Below are 16,042 nucleotides of genomic sequence, written 5' to 3' on the forward strand. Positions count from 1 at the left end.
AACTTGCTTACCCTGTGGCACGTGTATCTGCCTTCTGCTACTCTTCTATATTCAAATGGCCTGAGTATGTCACAACCCATATGTAGGCTTTAAAAATAAAATACTCTGAAATGTAAGCTAAACAAATTCTGATGCTTGTCTTTCACTGGTGAGAGATTTAGACTCTCTATTAACTCTAAATTGAAAAAAAAAAAAACCTTGTAGAAGACTTCACAGCAGAAATATTTATTCTAATCATTAATTCTGTGTGTATTAACTCCATTTTATATTGTGCACTCTAGCCAAGATGCTTTTATTTGTTGTTCATCAAGAAATTTCTGTAATCTCAAAGTTTTCCAATGTGTATGGTTTGATTTTTAAACTCAGATGAATTCTTCAACTGATCAGCAGTTATACTGCACACACTATATGCTTTCTAGTGCTAAAACAAGCTAAAGCTATGTATTTTGACATACCCAACAAACAATTGTGTGGGGGGGGTCCAAATCTCAGTTCTTTACACGCATAACTCCTGTGTGCCTTTGAGAGCCTTTGGTATGTACTGAATGTGGCATTTGGCCCTCATGAGAATATGCAATCATGTTTTCTAAGTTTCCTTAATATAATGCACATTTTATTTCCGAGATAATTTCCCAGGGTGTCAGCCTCTTTTTAAGAATAATTATTTTATTAAATTTTGTATTACAAATGTTTGACATAGAGCACAGCCTTTGATTATACATGTTTATGCAAATATTCAATAAGCTACAAAGTTACATTGTGAAAATACGTAGATACATGAAGCCTATTTTAAATTGAAAACTCTAAAATGAGAGCTACACAGAGGAAAAGAGACAAAGCAAAGAAAAAGGAGAGGAAAGTAGGTAGAAGTGTATTTATAGGGTGGGTTCAGAACTGAAATAGTTCTCACAGCTCTCTTAGTTTTAAACCAAGAAGGGGCAACATTTCTAAAGAAAGAACCTAAAACATCCAGTCAGGTGCAAACAGGTAATTAAAACCTGAAAGGAGTATAATCTCTCACTTGGGTACTTAAGGACCAGTCTTTGCCTGAGCACTCATGCTATGATGAGAAATTCAGACGCCCATTTTTAAAAATCTGATACACAGAGCCTGATTTTTAAAATCTCTGAAGTATAAGGCCATGCCAAAAAAAAGTGAGTGCAGGTGTCTGAGTGATATGTATGCACAATTATTGTATGTGCATGTCTAAGTTGTCTGTTTGAGCATGCTAATGGAGTCTGTACACAAATTAAATGCAGAACTATGTATGTATGTAGTCCATAATGATATTTTCTGTATATCAGCTGAATTGATACAGTAGATATTCCCTCTCAAATGAACATAGTCACCTTCAAGACTTAAAAGAAACAGGAGTGGTTGGGCTGTTACATTTAATGAAAGTGTAAATGAAAATATTAGGTTTAGCTCATTCTCTCAATCCTTGTCTGTTGTATTACTTGATCTTACTAGGTTTAGGCTTTTGTAAAGTCACTTATGTCACAGCCCAAAAACATGAGAAATTTTAAAGAAGTTTGTAGCTAGGTGTCTGGGTAAGAGGGAGTGCATGATAATTCGGTTTTTGTAAGGGAAAGATTTAAAAGGCAATGCTAAACATAAAACCATTTGAACTAGTAATATGTCAACTGCAAGTTAGTGATTTTGCACAGGGTGTAGACTAGTTCAGGAAAGCAGTTGAGCTTGTGGTTAATTCTCACCGTCTTACTGAGCTCACACAATGGGACTAAAAATAGCAGTGTAGACATTGCTTCACTTTATACCAAGCCTTTGCCAGGCTTTGAAATCTGGCAAAGCAGAGACGGTCTTAGAGGCCTAACCACCAGTCCAAGCATTAATGTTTACATACTAGTTTTACACAGACAGCATGACCATGAATCAGTTGACGGGCTTTCAGACTTGCTGCCTAGAGTTGTTTTGTTTTGGCCCACCCCACGCTGTAGTATCTGAGCACTTTCCATGTAAAATCATTATTGGACTTGACGGAGTCTGTGGTTCAGAATCTATTTTGGCATTAAAACTCTTCTGTATGTATATTTTTTCCTTTTTTTAAAAAAACCTTTGTTTATGCCCTCCTTCCTTGAATACCAATGCTTTCCTAAGTGAGAACCTTAATGTGAAGTAAAACAGTCTAGAAAATAAGTGAACTTTTTCAGATCCACACCTATTTGCATGCATTTTTTATGTTCATTTGAAAGGACCTTTGTTTCCCTAATTTCATTTTTGCTGTTTAGTGTGTCTCAACAAGCAAGAGATTGTCTATGTTCTAGACTTACACATTTAAGAAGTATTGTTTCTACCTTATTGATTTCAGTCCATAATGAGTTATCAGTTGTGCAGTTAGGCTAATAAAATTAAGCAGCAAGCTAAAATATTGCAAAAAGATCAAACATAATTATATGAATTGCGAAATAAAACCCTTCACTTTATACCAAATTTGAGCTTTCATTACTACAATATACAATTGCTGTAAAATATTACAATAAATATGCATCATAGTAATGGAACAGACTCCTCCCCTCACTGCAAAGAATACTAGAATTGTATTTAGATGAAACTAACATTTCAGTTAAACCATATGAAAAAGTAAGCATTATTTACCAAATAGTAGAGCTTTTCCTATTCACTTGTTTTTTAGCAACCTTAGGATTTATGTGCTCTGTGAGGACATTAAAGAAAAATAATTGGTGAGCTTGGTATTCTAATTTGATAAGTACAGCTGGCTTTATAGTGGTGATAGTGCTGCACTAGATTTTTACTGGATTTACAATGGCCTTTTATCAAATGACATTAACATTCCTAAAATCTATGCTAAAAATGTTACTAGAGAGAGAATATGCTATTATCAATTTGAGTGAAAGTAGTATCAAAGAGTATATAAATGCCTTTTCGATAGATCATTTTTTGTGGTTGAGGAGAGTTAATTCAGCCATAGACTTATTGTTTTGTTTCTTTGGGATCGTCCTTTCTTGTGCAAGATCTAGAGGCACCTTTTGTCCTTACAACAGAGGTTCCTGTTTACTTTCATTTTTTGTGGGTGGTGATGGTTTCACATCACAGTAACTAAACCCATATCCGGAAATTAATTCCTTCTGAGAGATTTCATCTAAATTTGATTCATAAACTCTGACTGTACTCCACATGGTTTTCTTCTCCAGAGATTTATGCAAGAGTTCTTTCATTCTCCTGTTCTCTTTGGAGGTAGATTCCCACACTATTTCAAGTTCACCTTCCACTTCTCTGAAAGAACAAAAATTAAAAGGATGCTGATGTCATAAATTAAAATTCAGTTTTGTTCAGAAGTTCATTTGTACAATATATGCCTTTAACAAATAATGTAACTGTATGATACTGTCTTCAAATACCTGACGTGTTTTGATGAAATTTGTTTCTAATTACATACTCTCTTCCTAACCTTTTAAAATAATATGGTTTTAAAGCATAATGGAAACTAGATAGAAGTTCTGGGCTCATGCAATAACATGTTGTAACAAATGGACTATTTTGCATCAGTCCTTCTCAGCACATGGTTATGGATCCTCCTTAAAGCACTAGCCTGTGACCCAAAGAGTTCTTAATTCACCACCATTTCTGGGGAGCATCATGGGTAATTTTCTCCTGTTCCACCCATGCTACTCCTCATTTAACTTATTGAAAGTTGAACTTGTGTAAATGAAAAAATAATTCAGGCCCAAAGCTGCATTTGTACTTGATTTTTGCTCCCTCCCTAGATCTCTATGAACATGGTGCTTTTAAAGAGAAAAGAGACTCTAAAGATGTACAAAGAATCTGCCAGCAAAAATTACTCATGCAGTGAGCAGCTATTACTCTCCTTCCTTTAGGCATCCAGTAGCATCAGCTATAGAGTGCCCTTAAAACTTTTCCGTTAAAAGCATTTGCGGAAAATCATGCCAGTCTAGACATAGCCAGACTGCACAACCTCAAAATAAAAAGGAAAAAAAAGGAGAAAAGTATGATGCCCGTGTTGTTGGAGAAAAGGCAAAAATAATATGGGGCAGGAAAAGTGATTATTCTAGCACCAGCAATAAAGTAGCTTGAAGTAAACATATCCTAATTTAAACAGTGTAATTCCATGCTATATTCAAAATGCTGGTTGTGAAAATCACCTTTCTTGCACTGCACTCTTGAAATCCCTTCACTAGCTTTCTTTCTCTTGCCTTCCAAACCAAGGCCCTATGCTGACTACAAGTCTGCCCTTTATCTCTCTGCCATGCCTGTCCTTAGAGCCTCTTTTCTATGTTTCTCACACATGTGGAAAAATTGGAGAAGGTCCAGAGAAGAGCAACCAGAATGATTAAAGGTCTAGAGAACATGACCTATGAGGGAAGGCTGAAGGAATTGGGTTTGTTTAGTTTAGAAAAGAGAAGATTGAGGGGGGACATGATAGCAGTTTTCAGATATCTAAAAGGGTGTCATGAGGAGGAGGGAGAAAACTTGTTCCTCTTGGCCTCTGAGGATAGAACAAGCAGCAATGGGCTTAAACTGCAGCAAGGGAGGTTTAGGTTGGACATTAGGAAAAAGTTCCTAACTGTCAGGGTAGTCAAACACTGGAATAAATTTTCCAGGGAGGTTGTGGAATCCCCATCTCTGGAGATATTTAAGAGTAGGTTAGATAAATGTCTATCAGGGATGGTCTAGACAGTATTTGGTCTTGCCATGAGGGCAGGGGACTGGACTCAGTGACCTCTCGAGGTCCCTTCCAGTCTTAGTATTCTATGATTGTCTCTGTACCACTTCATCTTTGTGTTTGTAATGTCAGAAATCTTAGTGAAAATTACTCTTCTAATTATGTACACCTCTTGAGGACCCTGCTCATTATTCAGCCAGGTAGATATAAATGAGAAGATTGCTGACATTTGTAGGCGCTTCATGCTGCATGCCAAAAATGATTCAGTAAGGGCACTAAGACTACTGGGAATGTGATCCTATATGCTTACTGCATTAGTAATAGCATTTAACCAGGGTGAGAAAATACAAAATTTAATAGCTGGAAGGGATTCTAACAGATTACTAGCTGCTCACTAGGGTAAAACATTCCAGCAGCTGTACATCATCCGCACTAATTGGAATAGATATGAAAACACTCAATGAACAATTAAAGAAGCCTGGCTAAAGGATCCTGCTAACTGTTTACAAAATTATATAAGCCAAATTACATAACTATGTCCAGAGAAAATTGAGGAGAACCATTCAGGGAGTTTCAACTCAGGCTGTGAGTGGTCTTCATTGTCATTGATTTCTTGAGGCTGAGGATGACTTCTTTCACAGGTTTTATTTTTTATTGGTTGTTCTGTGATTGAGGCAGCCAATCCTTGAGCCACAAGCTCATTAGCAGATATTCAAGGTGGTGTTGGAAGTCAAGTTTGAGCTGAGATAACTGCGTGACAGTTGTCTGTCCTTTTTTGGAAGACATTTTTCTGCAACCTGGGCAAGGCAATTTTCCTCAAAAATGGACTTTTCTCTCTGACAAGTCTTCACCAGTTATTCCTATCTGAGTTGCTGTTTCCCAGTGTGTGGTGTTAATGACACATCCCTTGGTTTTTATTTTAAAGTGTTTCTTTTGGCCTCCCCATTTACTTTCTCCTTTGGTGAGGAGGGTATACAGCAGTTTTTTTGGTAAGCATATATCAGGCAAGCTGTGATAGATAAGAATGCTGGCCAGAACCCAATGACTAACAGGTTAAACTCAGTTAACTAGCAAGTGTGTTAGCAGGGGGCCAGAAGAACCAATGAGATACAGTGCTGACATTTAAATTGTATAAGATACCTTTCCTGTTTTCTTTGTGGGTGAGTTAAGCCAGGAAATGGAAAACAGCATGATTTCAAACCCAGGCAGGACTACCATGCCTCCAAGGAATTTGGGGTATGGAGGTGGACTGAATCAGGATAGTGAGTAAATAAAGGGAAAATGTGTATTTAGTCATGATCAGGGCATTTTACTTTGTTTTGATTGTTTGGTTAAACTTCATCTGAATCTGTGCCTTCCCTCCCCCGTTCCTGATCTAAGAGCATACTCAGAGATGTTCTCTGTATTTTAATTTGTTTTACGCAGTTGCTCTGTAACACCTAGCAACCAGATATGTTTTATCAAATATATTTTTTTGTTAATAATGTTTTATCAAATATATTTTTTTGTTTTGTTAATAAAATCACCTTTTTTTAGGCAATGATTTGATTTGTGTGTCCTGGAAAAAAACAGGAGTTGTGTGTATGTGTCTCTACAGCCTGAAAGGTCAGCTGTCAGAGAGCGTTTGTTGTCTCTTTCTTTTTTCAAGCTCTCTTGTGGCAGAGGACGTTGGGGTATCCCTGGAGAAGGAAGTCCAAGAGCTTTCTTCCTGGCTTCAAGAAGAAAGGGGTTTTCTTTTGTTCCACTTTGTGGTGGCAGCTACCTTCCAAAGTTAATAAATATGTGACTCTGGGGAGTTTTTGTAAACAGAGCCTATAGAGGCAAGGTATTTAAGGTCTCTTGTGGGCCCCCATCTTCTGAACTCAGAGTGCCAGAGTGAGGAACAGCCCTGACACAAGTGCAGACAGTGCCTGCTCCACCTCAGCTGGTACTGGATAATCAGAGTCTTAACACGTAAGGTGTTGAAGTGACAATCTATGTTGAGGATCTTCCAAAGAAAGTGCTGATGTTGGTGTTCCATGTTTTCAGATATTTTCTAAAGGTACCCCAGTCTCACAGGTGTAGATGACAGTTGGAATTTCTTCATAAACTAAAAGTCTAGTATGTGTTCTGCTCTTGGAATTGTTGAACACCTAAGCAAGACAGGCTCCCAAAGGCAAAGCTGGCACAGTAGATTCTCTGCTGAATCTCAACATCTATGTCCGCCCTCTATGAGAAATGGCTGCAAAGATATGTAAAGTACTCTATATTTTCCCAGGTTTTCTTCATCGCTATAAACCTTCCTTGCTGGATCTGATGACTGACCAGGAGCTGGCTGGCAGAGAACTTTTCTTATGCTGTTATTCAGAGTTAGCCATGGACTTTTGTAACTTCACAGAAACAAATATTGTTGATCCTTAACTATGGTGCAATCATCTGCATACTGGAGTTCAGTTATTGTTGCCAATATTTTGGCACTGAAATTAGAAAGGTCGAAGAGATTGCCATCGGTCTGATACAGGATGTTAGTGCTCTGCGGTAGACAGTCTTGTAATAACATTTTCATAGTTACTCAGAAAATGAAGAAAAGTGTGGGTGCCAGTACACAACCTTATTTTATCCCGCTTCAGATGAGAGCGCTCAGAGGTAGAGTCCATTGCAAAGGATGGAGGAAGTCATCTGGTCATGGAGGAGTCTTATAATAGTGATAAAATTGCTTGGGAAATTATGACATGATTTTTCACAGATCTTCATGGTTGATAGAGTAGAAGGCTTTCATCAGATCAATAAAGGCCACCTACAGCTCCTGATGTCACTCTTGACATTTTTCCTCGATCTGTGTGCTACAGCTACAGAAAGCTTTTCCAGCTCTGGTGTGCTTGGCTCATACACACCAGGGTGAAATGCACATTTGAATCCACTCAAATACATTTTAATATCCTGGGGCATATGGGGCTGGTAGGATTTCAGCATCTTTTATCTGGTCAAGGTTAACCTTAGGCTCCCCTCTAGGATTCATCTCTGCCAGCTACCATATATTAAAATCCAGCTTGCACCGTGTGCATGTAGTAGCGCTCACATTTTGAAAACACATCTTTTATTCTGGCATGGATAAGCCCTTCTTCTCTATAATGGACTCTGCTCTGGTACAGTCTGTACTCAATGTGCTTTCTCTTCATTGGTTCTTCAGCATGTTGTCTGCACAGCAATTGCTCCTGTTATCCCAGGAAGCAAGAGCTCAATCTAGATTTCTCAGTTGGTAGAGCAGAGAATTAAGTATTGGGCCACCATCCAGACTGATAATACATTTTTGTAAATGTAAATAGGGAAGCAAAGAAACCTCTAAATCATAATATGGTAAATATTTGTTTATTTTGTTGGGTTATTTATTTATTTAATTTATTTCAGGCATTCATTCAGCCTTTAATTACAAACAGCAAGAGCTGTCCTATGCAGTGGATATGCTTTGGTGAACTTTAAGGCATCAAGGTTTTGAAAGTAAAGTGGGCTTAACTCTCAACTGCAGGTTAATGCTTTCAATGTACAAGCAGTTCCCGGGTTACGTACAAGATGGGGACTGTAGGTTTGTTCTTAAGTTGAATCTGTATGTAAGTCGGAACTGGCATCCAGATTCAGCCGCTGCTGAAACTGACCAGCGGCTGACTACAGGAAGCCCGAGGCAGAGTTGCTCTGCCCCGGGCTTCCTGGAATCAGCCGCTGATCAGTTTCAACAGGCTGAATCTGGATGCCAGTTCTTACATACAGATTCAACTTAAGAACCCCAGGCGTCCCCAAGTCAGCTGCTGCTGAAACTGATCAGTGGCTGATTCCAGGAAGCCCGGGGCAGAGCAACTCTGCCTCGGGCTTCCTGTAGTCAGCGCTGGTCAGTTTCAGCAGCGGCTGACTTGGGGACGCCTGGGGCAGAGCAGCTGGGGTGCTGCTGGGTTGCTCCAGTAGCACCGCTCCTCGGCGCTACTGGACCAACCCAGCAGCACCCCAGCTGCTCTGCCCCAGGCGTCCTGATTCAGCCACTGCTGAAACTGACCAGCAGCGGCTGAATCAGGACCCCTGGGGCAGAGCAGCTGGGGTGCTGCAGGGTTGGTCCAGTAGTGCCCAGAGCGGGTGCTGCAGGACCAATCCGCAGCACCCCAGCTGCTCTGCTCCAGGGTCCAAAACAAAAGCCTGGTCTGCTGGGGGGGGGGGCACACTATCCGCGGCCCCCCCCCCAGCAGACCAGGGACACGGGGAGCAGAGCAGCAGCGGCAGCGGGGTGCCGCGCCTCTGAGGCTTTGCTCTGGCAAAGTCTCAGAGGCGCAGGACCCCCCCGCTCCCCCGCGGCTGCGGCTTCAGTCCTGGTGCCTGTGGTCTGCTGGGGACCGTCCCCAGCAGACCACAGGCACCCGGTCTCAAGCGGCAGCAGCAGCGGTTCCCGCGCTCCTGAGGCTTTGCTCTGGCAAAGCCTCAGAAGCGCGGGAACCCGCCCGGTGCCCCTGGTCTGCTGGAGACGGTCTCCAGCAGACCAGGGGCACCGGAGCAGCTTACGAACGGGGCTTTCTCGCCCCGGAGCTCGCAGGTAGCAATCCGCTACCTCGACCTCCGGGGCGAGAGCCCCGTTCGTAAGTGCGGATCCGACATAAGTCGGATCCGCGTAAGTCGGGGACTGCCTGTACTGACATTGGAAAAGTTTCAGAAAAGGAAAACAAATATTATTAGGGGTTTGGAATGGGTCTCATATGAAGAGAAATTAAAAAGACTGGGGCTGTGTCTACATTGGCAAGATTTTGCGCAAATACTTATAACACAGGAGTTTTTGCGTTAAAGTATTTGCGCAAGAGAACGTCTACACTGGCATGTTCTTTTGCACAAGAGATGTGCTTTGCGCAAAAGCATCCATGCCAGTGTAGATGCTCTCTTGTGCAAGAAAGCTCTGATGGCCATTTTAGCTTTCGTGCACAAGAAATTCATGTTGCCTGTCTACACTGGCCTCTTGTATAAGAACAGTTGCACAAGAGGGCTTTTCCTGAGCGGCAGCATCATAGTTCTTGCGCAAGAAGCACTGATTTCACACATTAGAATGTCAGTTTTCTTGCGCAAGAACTCCCCGGCAGTGTAGCTGGTGCTTTTGCACAAAATCATGCCAATGTGCACACAGCCTGGGAGTTTTCAGCTTAGAAAAAAGAAGATTAAGGGGTATACGACAGAATTTATAAAATCATGACTGGTGTGGAAAAAGTGAATAAGGAAAAGTTATTTACTTATTCCCACAATATAAGAACTAGATGTCACCAAATGAAAGTAATAGACAGCAGGTTTAAAACCAACAAAAGGACATTTTTCTTCACTCAGTGCACAGTCAACCTCTGAAACTCCTTGCCAGAGGATGTGATGAAGACTAGGACTTTGACAAGGTTAAAAAAAGAGATTCTTGGAAGTTAGGTCCATCAATGGCAATTAGGGTGGGTATGAATGGTGTCCCTAGTCTCTGTTTCTCTGGAGGTGGGTGACAGGGGAGGGATCATGTGAGGATTACCTGTTGTGTTCCTTCCCTCTGGGCATCTGGTATTGGCCACTGTTAGCAGACAGAATACTGGGCTGGATGGACCGTTGTTCTAACCCAGTATGGCTGTTTTTATGGTTTTATGTAAAGCTAGAAATACAATGAACTGGCATGACAAGAGTGATGAATTTTTAATTTATATGGCAAATAGACATACTATGAGTATTATTCCTTTAAAATGCTTGGCTCGGGGTGGCTAGTAAATATGTTAGTAGGAGAAAATCAGCACTAAAGGAATCTGTATTTCTTGATAATACAGTGTTCAAGAGGTGAATTAAATAGTATAAGGTATTTTAGCATAATTAGTGCTTTTCAGTGAAAATCTTTATCATTAAAAATAAAAAGGATACTTCTAGCATTATAATAATAGTATTAAAGTAGCTTTTCAGTTATCAGTCTGTCAGTTTAAGTTTTTCTTTTTAATATAACTGTCAGAGAAAAATACAAAAGATATGTTAAACTAAAACAGAAAAATTAGAAAATGGAATAGCTAAACAGGGAAGCAACTATCAGAATCGAACATAAATGTTTTACTTTCTATAGGCTGTATGCATCATTTTATACTCCAGAAAACATTAGCAACCATCAGTAAATGCAATCAGTGCTTACGCTGTTATGAAAGGGACTGCTTCAATGTAAACATAGTTCTTTATGATGTTATTATGATTGTTTGCACAAACAATACTCTCCCCTACTGCTATATTGAGAAATCAAAGGATACACTGATACTGTGTGATAGAAATAGTAATATTATTCAATTGTGAGTTTAGATTGCCTAACTTCAACCTCCCTGATTTGGAGTCAGAGCCAGAATCTAACAGATCATATGATGACAGTTTGTCTTTATGCTTCAGATTATATCACACAGTTCTCCTAATATAACTAGTTATTCTTTTAACTGGTTAACCCAGGCATGCATGATGAGGAGGCACTTAAATAGTTAAAAATAGTAAGTGACCACTTCCTAGAGAAATCATGATCAGAATACTGTATTTTCTGCCAGTTTTCAGAGATGCAGCAAAATTATGCTTATTTGTAGCTACCACCCTATAATGGCACTGTATGCAGTAACTAGAAATAGCACTGTGCTGATTATTGTAGACATACACGGTACTTTTCTTGAACTCTGGTGTCCATAATTTTTAAATCCGTATTATCTCTCAATGGTTGAGATGACTTACAATATGACTGCTTAATTAGCTCTCACTTACTGTGATTGTTTTAAGTTAATGCTATATATAAAGTCTTCCATATAGCAGGAGAAAAATCTTCTTAAGGAACTACCATGGGGCTATGCTCGCCAACACCCCTCTCTCTGGGGGCAGGTGTCTGGCCAAGGGGAGGGGACAGGAGCGGGCTGGGGCAACATGTCTGGCCAGGGGTAAAGGAGTAGGAGCACGCTAAGGTATAGGCGTATAGCCAGAGGGGAGAGGAGCAAGAGTGGGCTTGGGGGTGCAGGGTCTCAGTGGAAGGGATGAGTAAGGGGAATGGGAGTGTGCGGTCTTGGCAGGCCGGACTACCCCGGTTCCCTTGCCCCTGCCTGCTAGGGAGAGCCAGGTTCATCCCAGTTCTCCCTGGCTCTCCCCCCAGTACCAAGGCAGCCCCCTCACCACCACTCCGCTCTCGCCCTCCCCCCCCCCCCCAAGCCACTAGGAGGGCCGGGCTGAGGCCATAGTGTGACAGCTCCGGCTTTCCCCATTCCCCTGGCTCTTCCCTGCCTCTCACCGGCCACTGAGGAAGGCCTGGCCCCAAGGCCACCCCCTGCCCCCTTGACTGGCCTTGGCTCTGCCCAGGCCCTTCCACCCTGCCTCTCTTCCCTCCCCGCCCCTGGCTACACACCAGCCCCGGACCTTTTGTCCTACCAGCACTGAGACTTAACTCAACCTCCTCTCCTCCCCCCTGGCCAAGGCCCAACTCTGCTCCTGGCAGGTGGGGGGAAGGCCCGAGGCTCTGTACTGAATCCAACTTGTAGGGAAGTGCATGCACATACTGCTCCCCTCCCCACAGCAGCACACATGCTTCCCCACAAGCCAGATCCAGCGCAGAGCCTCAGGGCTGTCGCCTCTTCCTTCCCACTCCCCTGGAAGCTGACACTGGCACTGTAATCTTGCAGGGGGTGGGGGAGGCATAAGCCTGGAGCGCCAGGCAGGCAGCAGCCCAAGCACCTGGCCCGAGGCAGGCACCAGTTAGCATTGGGGTCCTGGACCAGGAAGTAGAAGCAGGGCTGGAGGTAGCTGCCTGACACTAGCCCTGGCCCTCCTGTAGGAAAGGCAGGGGCCAGCGGGGAGCCCAGGTTGCCCTCCCCACAACGGGGGGACCCCGAGCCATGGCCACCATTTCCCCTTCTGACTTTGCAGAGGCTGTCATCTCACAGGAAAAAAAATTATATAGAGATTTATTTTAATCGGCTACTTCAATGCTGACAGTCATAACCTGGTCAAAATCTGTTAAACTATTTTTATTTTCCATTTGTGCTTTTGAAGATGCTAGGTGTTAGTGAATAGCACAGATATCAAGGTGTTGTCATTATTTATGAACCGCAAAACAGTCCCCTCATTAAGTACTCATCTGACTAGGTTTTCTGACTGTTTACTCTTCCCATTTGTCAGAAAACTGTCAACCAAAAACATTGCTTCAGTCTTCACGGAAAGATTATATTAAATACATTATCATATATCTTAGTGGTATATAGACACACAAAATAATTAAAGGCTGTATTCAAGTTGATATTTGTTGCATATTTCTTTTGTCTGAGATGCTGTGAGCCCTTGAGAAGATTTTTAATTAGTCTTAAGAAGAGCTGTAGTCTTCTATGAAAAACCCCTTCCTTTTAAGTTTGTTTTTTTGGAGATGGGATAAAGACAGTTAGGAGCATATCAGTATTTTCAATATAGCTCAGAGAGGAGTGAGAGAAGGTTCCTGGAGCATACCAGATGGAGCTGCAATTAAAAGCAAGTGCTTGTAGCTGTGCAACTGCCCTCTTTTTACTGCTAAATCCAATTGGCTTGTTTTTGACTGTGACTGACTTACCTTTTCTGCTGCAACACTTCATCAAGCGTTTCTTGCTTGTCTTGCAGCAACTGCTGGAGGTGCTTCATTTCACGCTGGTACCGAGCAGCCTTCCCAGAAAATTCCTTCTCTTGTTCAGTCATTTTGAGATTGATGTCTCCAAGCCTGCCAGCAGCTTTTTTTTTGTATACCTATGAAAGTTGAAGATTGTGGGGTGAAATGCGGTTATGCCACTTTCAAGGATAATCAGTACTAACAATATCACCAGCTAAATATGTTCTTTTCTTGCTGCAGATTAGTTGTTATATCCCTGATGCCTTGCTTAAATAAATCAGGTAAGTTGCACAGATTTATTAATTGATAGGTATCATACATATACTTTCACATTGCATAGATGAAAGGTGTACAGTCTGAATATTACATATTATGTCTTTGGATTTATCTTGAGTGAAAATGAGCAAGAAAATAAAATGGGTTTACTTTTTTGAGTATAAAGCTGCTCTTCAACACACATGTTGTTTACCCACTAGTTCAATAGTCAAATCTAATTGTCTGTCTAAAACACAAACAGAAGTAAATACTGGGGTGGTATGTTTTTAATCTAACTACTAAGAGAAAAATTAGACTGATTTCCTTATTAAATTAAGTGTATAATCAAAAGGTCTTGTTTTCATAATATGCAAAAAAAAATATTGGAATTACTGAACACTTCCTCCTGAAAAGGTTATAGCTCACAGAGTAAAATTTTTATCAGAAAATATGCTTTGTATATTTGTCATGGTAAAATGTTTTGCCTCTTCAACCCATGCTTAGAGGCTTGCTTACACAGGCTCTGTAGACATACCCAGAGCATGTACTTGTAGGCATTCTCCTTGTCTCTACTCTCTGTATGCTGAATTCATTTAGCAGCAGCTTCTGGTAGGATACACATCCCCACACCCCAAACAGTGTGTCTTTAAAAGCCATAAAATAGCTCATAATCTGGTAAAAAATGGAACAGATTTGGCAAAAGTCATTGCCGTTTTTAATCCTTCTTATTTACATTAATGTAGTTAAATAATGTTCTGCATTTCAGGACTCTTGCAGCTGGAAAGGAATAAAAAAATCTGGGTGATCGATCCATATCAAATGTTTGCCCCTCATATATTTTTTACTGTTCTGACATGTCTTTGGTTCTTAATGCCCTACAGAGTCAGCACTTTTCTTAGAGCTACATTGGTAGCTCCTGATCTTTGCAGAGGACCAAGCCTTTTTCTACAAGACCCGCTCTCCGCCTTGACAGAGCCTGGGACAGTAACTGGAAAGTTCTGGATTGGAATACAGAGTTTCTACAAATTTATGCTGAGGACAGGCTACAGATAGACATCCTTTCTGTCCTCCATACTGGCTTCCTAACCTCACCTAAAAGTTTGAGAACCACTTGTCAACCCAGTCTGTCCACAATCCACACCTGAATCCTATATCATTTACTGGGAGCAGCTATTCTCTTTTCACAAACGAAAATCCTTGCCCTTCCTAGATGGTGAAGGAAAGTCAAGGGCAAATATGATTTCTTCTGTCCATCTCCTTAAAGCATGCCATAATCTTATGAATTCTGAAGAAAGCTTTACTAGATGCAATGGAATTTAACATCTACCACCTGCTCTCAAATCTCCCTTGGACTTCTAGGTAGCATTGCATGTGACTGATCATACACTGCTGCTCTTCTACCTAAGAGATGTGTCAGGGGAAACATAAAACAGCAGTTTGAATCCTTCCTCAAAGGCTACACACAGGATAGTACTCCTCCGCCATTAGGCATCTCATCTATAGGATACTTCAAGATTGAATTCTCTCTTCTGTCCTGCTCTGCATCTACATCTAATCATTGGAGGAGGAGAAAATTTTAAACCAATAATGCAATGGTCATTTTCCCTCTCATCTGAGTCTTTAATTTGCATTCAAGTCATGTTTTCAAGATTTCTGAAATTAGGAAGTGGTGGTCTGCACAAATGGCTAACAACTGATTTCCATTTCATAGAAACTGAGCACCATTACAAGTACAGGACAGATATTAAAATGTGTAATAAGTCACTGTAGGGACACTTTTTGCCCTTGTTATCTTACTGCTTCATGTTAAAATCAGAGATCAAATTCTACATAAATGTTAAACATCTATATCGGAGTGGGAAACCTAAGGCTCATGACCCAGATGTGGCCCCCCCAGCTTGCCTGGATCTGGCCCAAGGTAGTTCAGGGCTCACTCCCTCCTCTCCCCCCCGAGCATTGGGGAGCCCACACTGGCACTCCTACCCTACCGCCACCCCACTGTGGGGCTGGAGCACAGAAAATCAACTAGCTTGGGCCCCCCTAGACTCTGGTGTGCGAGGGGAATGTCTTTCTGTACCTCAGCCAGGGGGGGCCACTTCAGGGAGGGTTTTGTTTTGTTTTGCTTTTCACTTGTGCATAGTCTCTGACTGATTTTTCTGAGAGTCAGCAGCTCACAACCCAAGAAAGTTTCCCACCCCTGGCCTATGTTCATTTTTCTAGGGATTCCTTACCCTTAATCATCAGACTTCTAAACTATCAGAAAGTTTCTAGTCTTTCATGTTATCAAGTTTAGATGACAAAAGAACAAAACATTTTAACCAACAGAAAATCTTTGCTAATATTAAACACAAAATATTTATGCAGGTGCTTAACATTACTTATGTAAGCAGTTTTATAGTAGTCAATAGGACTACTCACATGAGTAAAGTTAAGCAAGTGCAAAAATCTTATAAGGTTGTGGTCTAGGTTTATAAAAGGGAAAGAGTTAAGACACCTAGAGCAATATTAATAGCCAGCTTTAACAG

The 16,042-nt window shown here is 41.3% G+C and overlaps 1 protein-coding gene across 6 annotated transcripts in view; it reads right to left on the reverse strand.

Annotated features, from left to right (window-relative positions):
* Positions 1-251: 251 nt before the first annotated feature.
* The window catches only part of CEP89 (centrosomal protein 89), a 119,409-nt gene continuing 103,618 nt past the window's right edge, over positions 252-16,042 (reverse strand). For 5 of the 6 annotated variants that reach the window (XM_075940112.2, XM_075940114.2, XM_014569481.4 and 2 more), the window contains 2 exons: positions 13,230-13,399; positions 253-3,255 (listed from right to left, as the gene is read on the reverse strand). In XM_075940112.2, coding sequence (XP_075796227.2) covers positions 3,015-3,255; positions 13,230-13,399 — 411 coding nt within the window. In that variant the 3' untranslated portion in view covers positions 253-3,014. Of the gene's footprint in view, positions 3,256-13,229; positions 13,400-16,042 lie in introns of all 6 variants that reach the window. The other variant, XM_075940115.2, reaches the window with a different exon arrangement.

This window comes from Pelodiscus sinensis, chromosome 12 (genome assembly GCF_052426305.1).
Source record: "Pelodiscus sinensis isolate ZL-2025 chromosome 12, ASM5242630v1, whole genome shotgun sequence".
NCBI classification, from domain to species: domain Eukaryota; kingdom Metazoa; phylum Chordata; order Testudines; family Trionychidae; genus Pelodiscus; species Pelodiscus sinensis.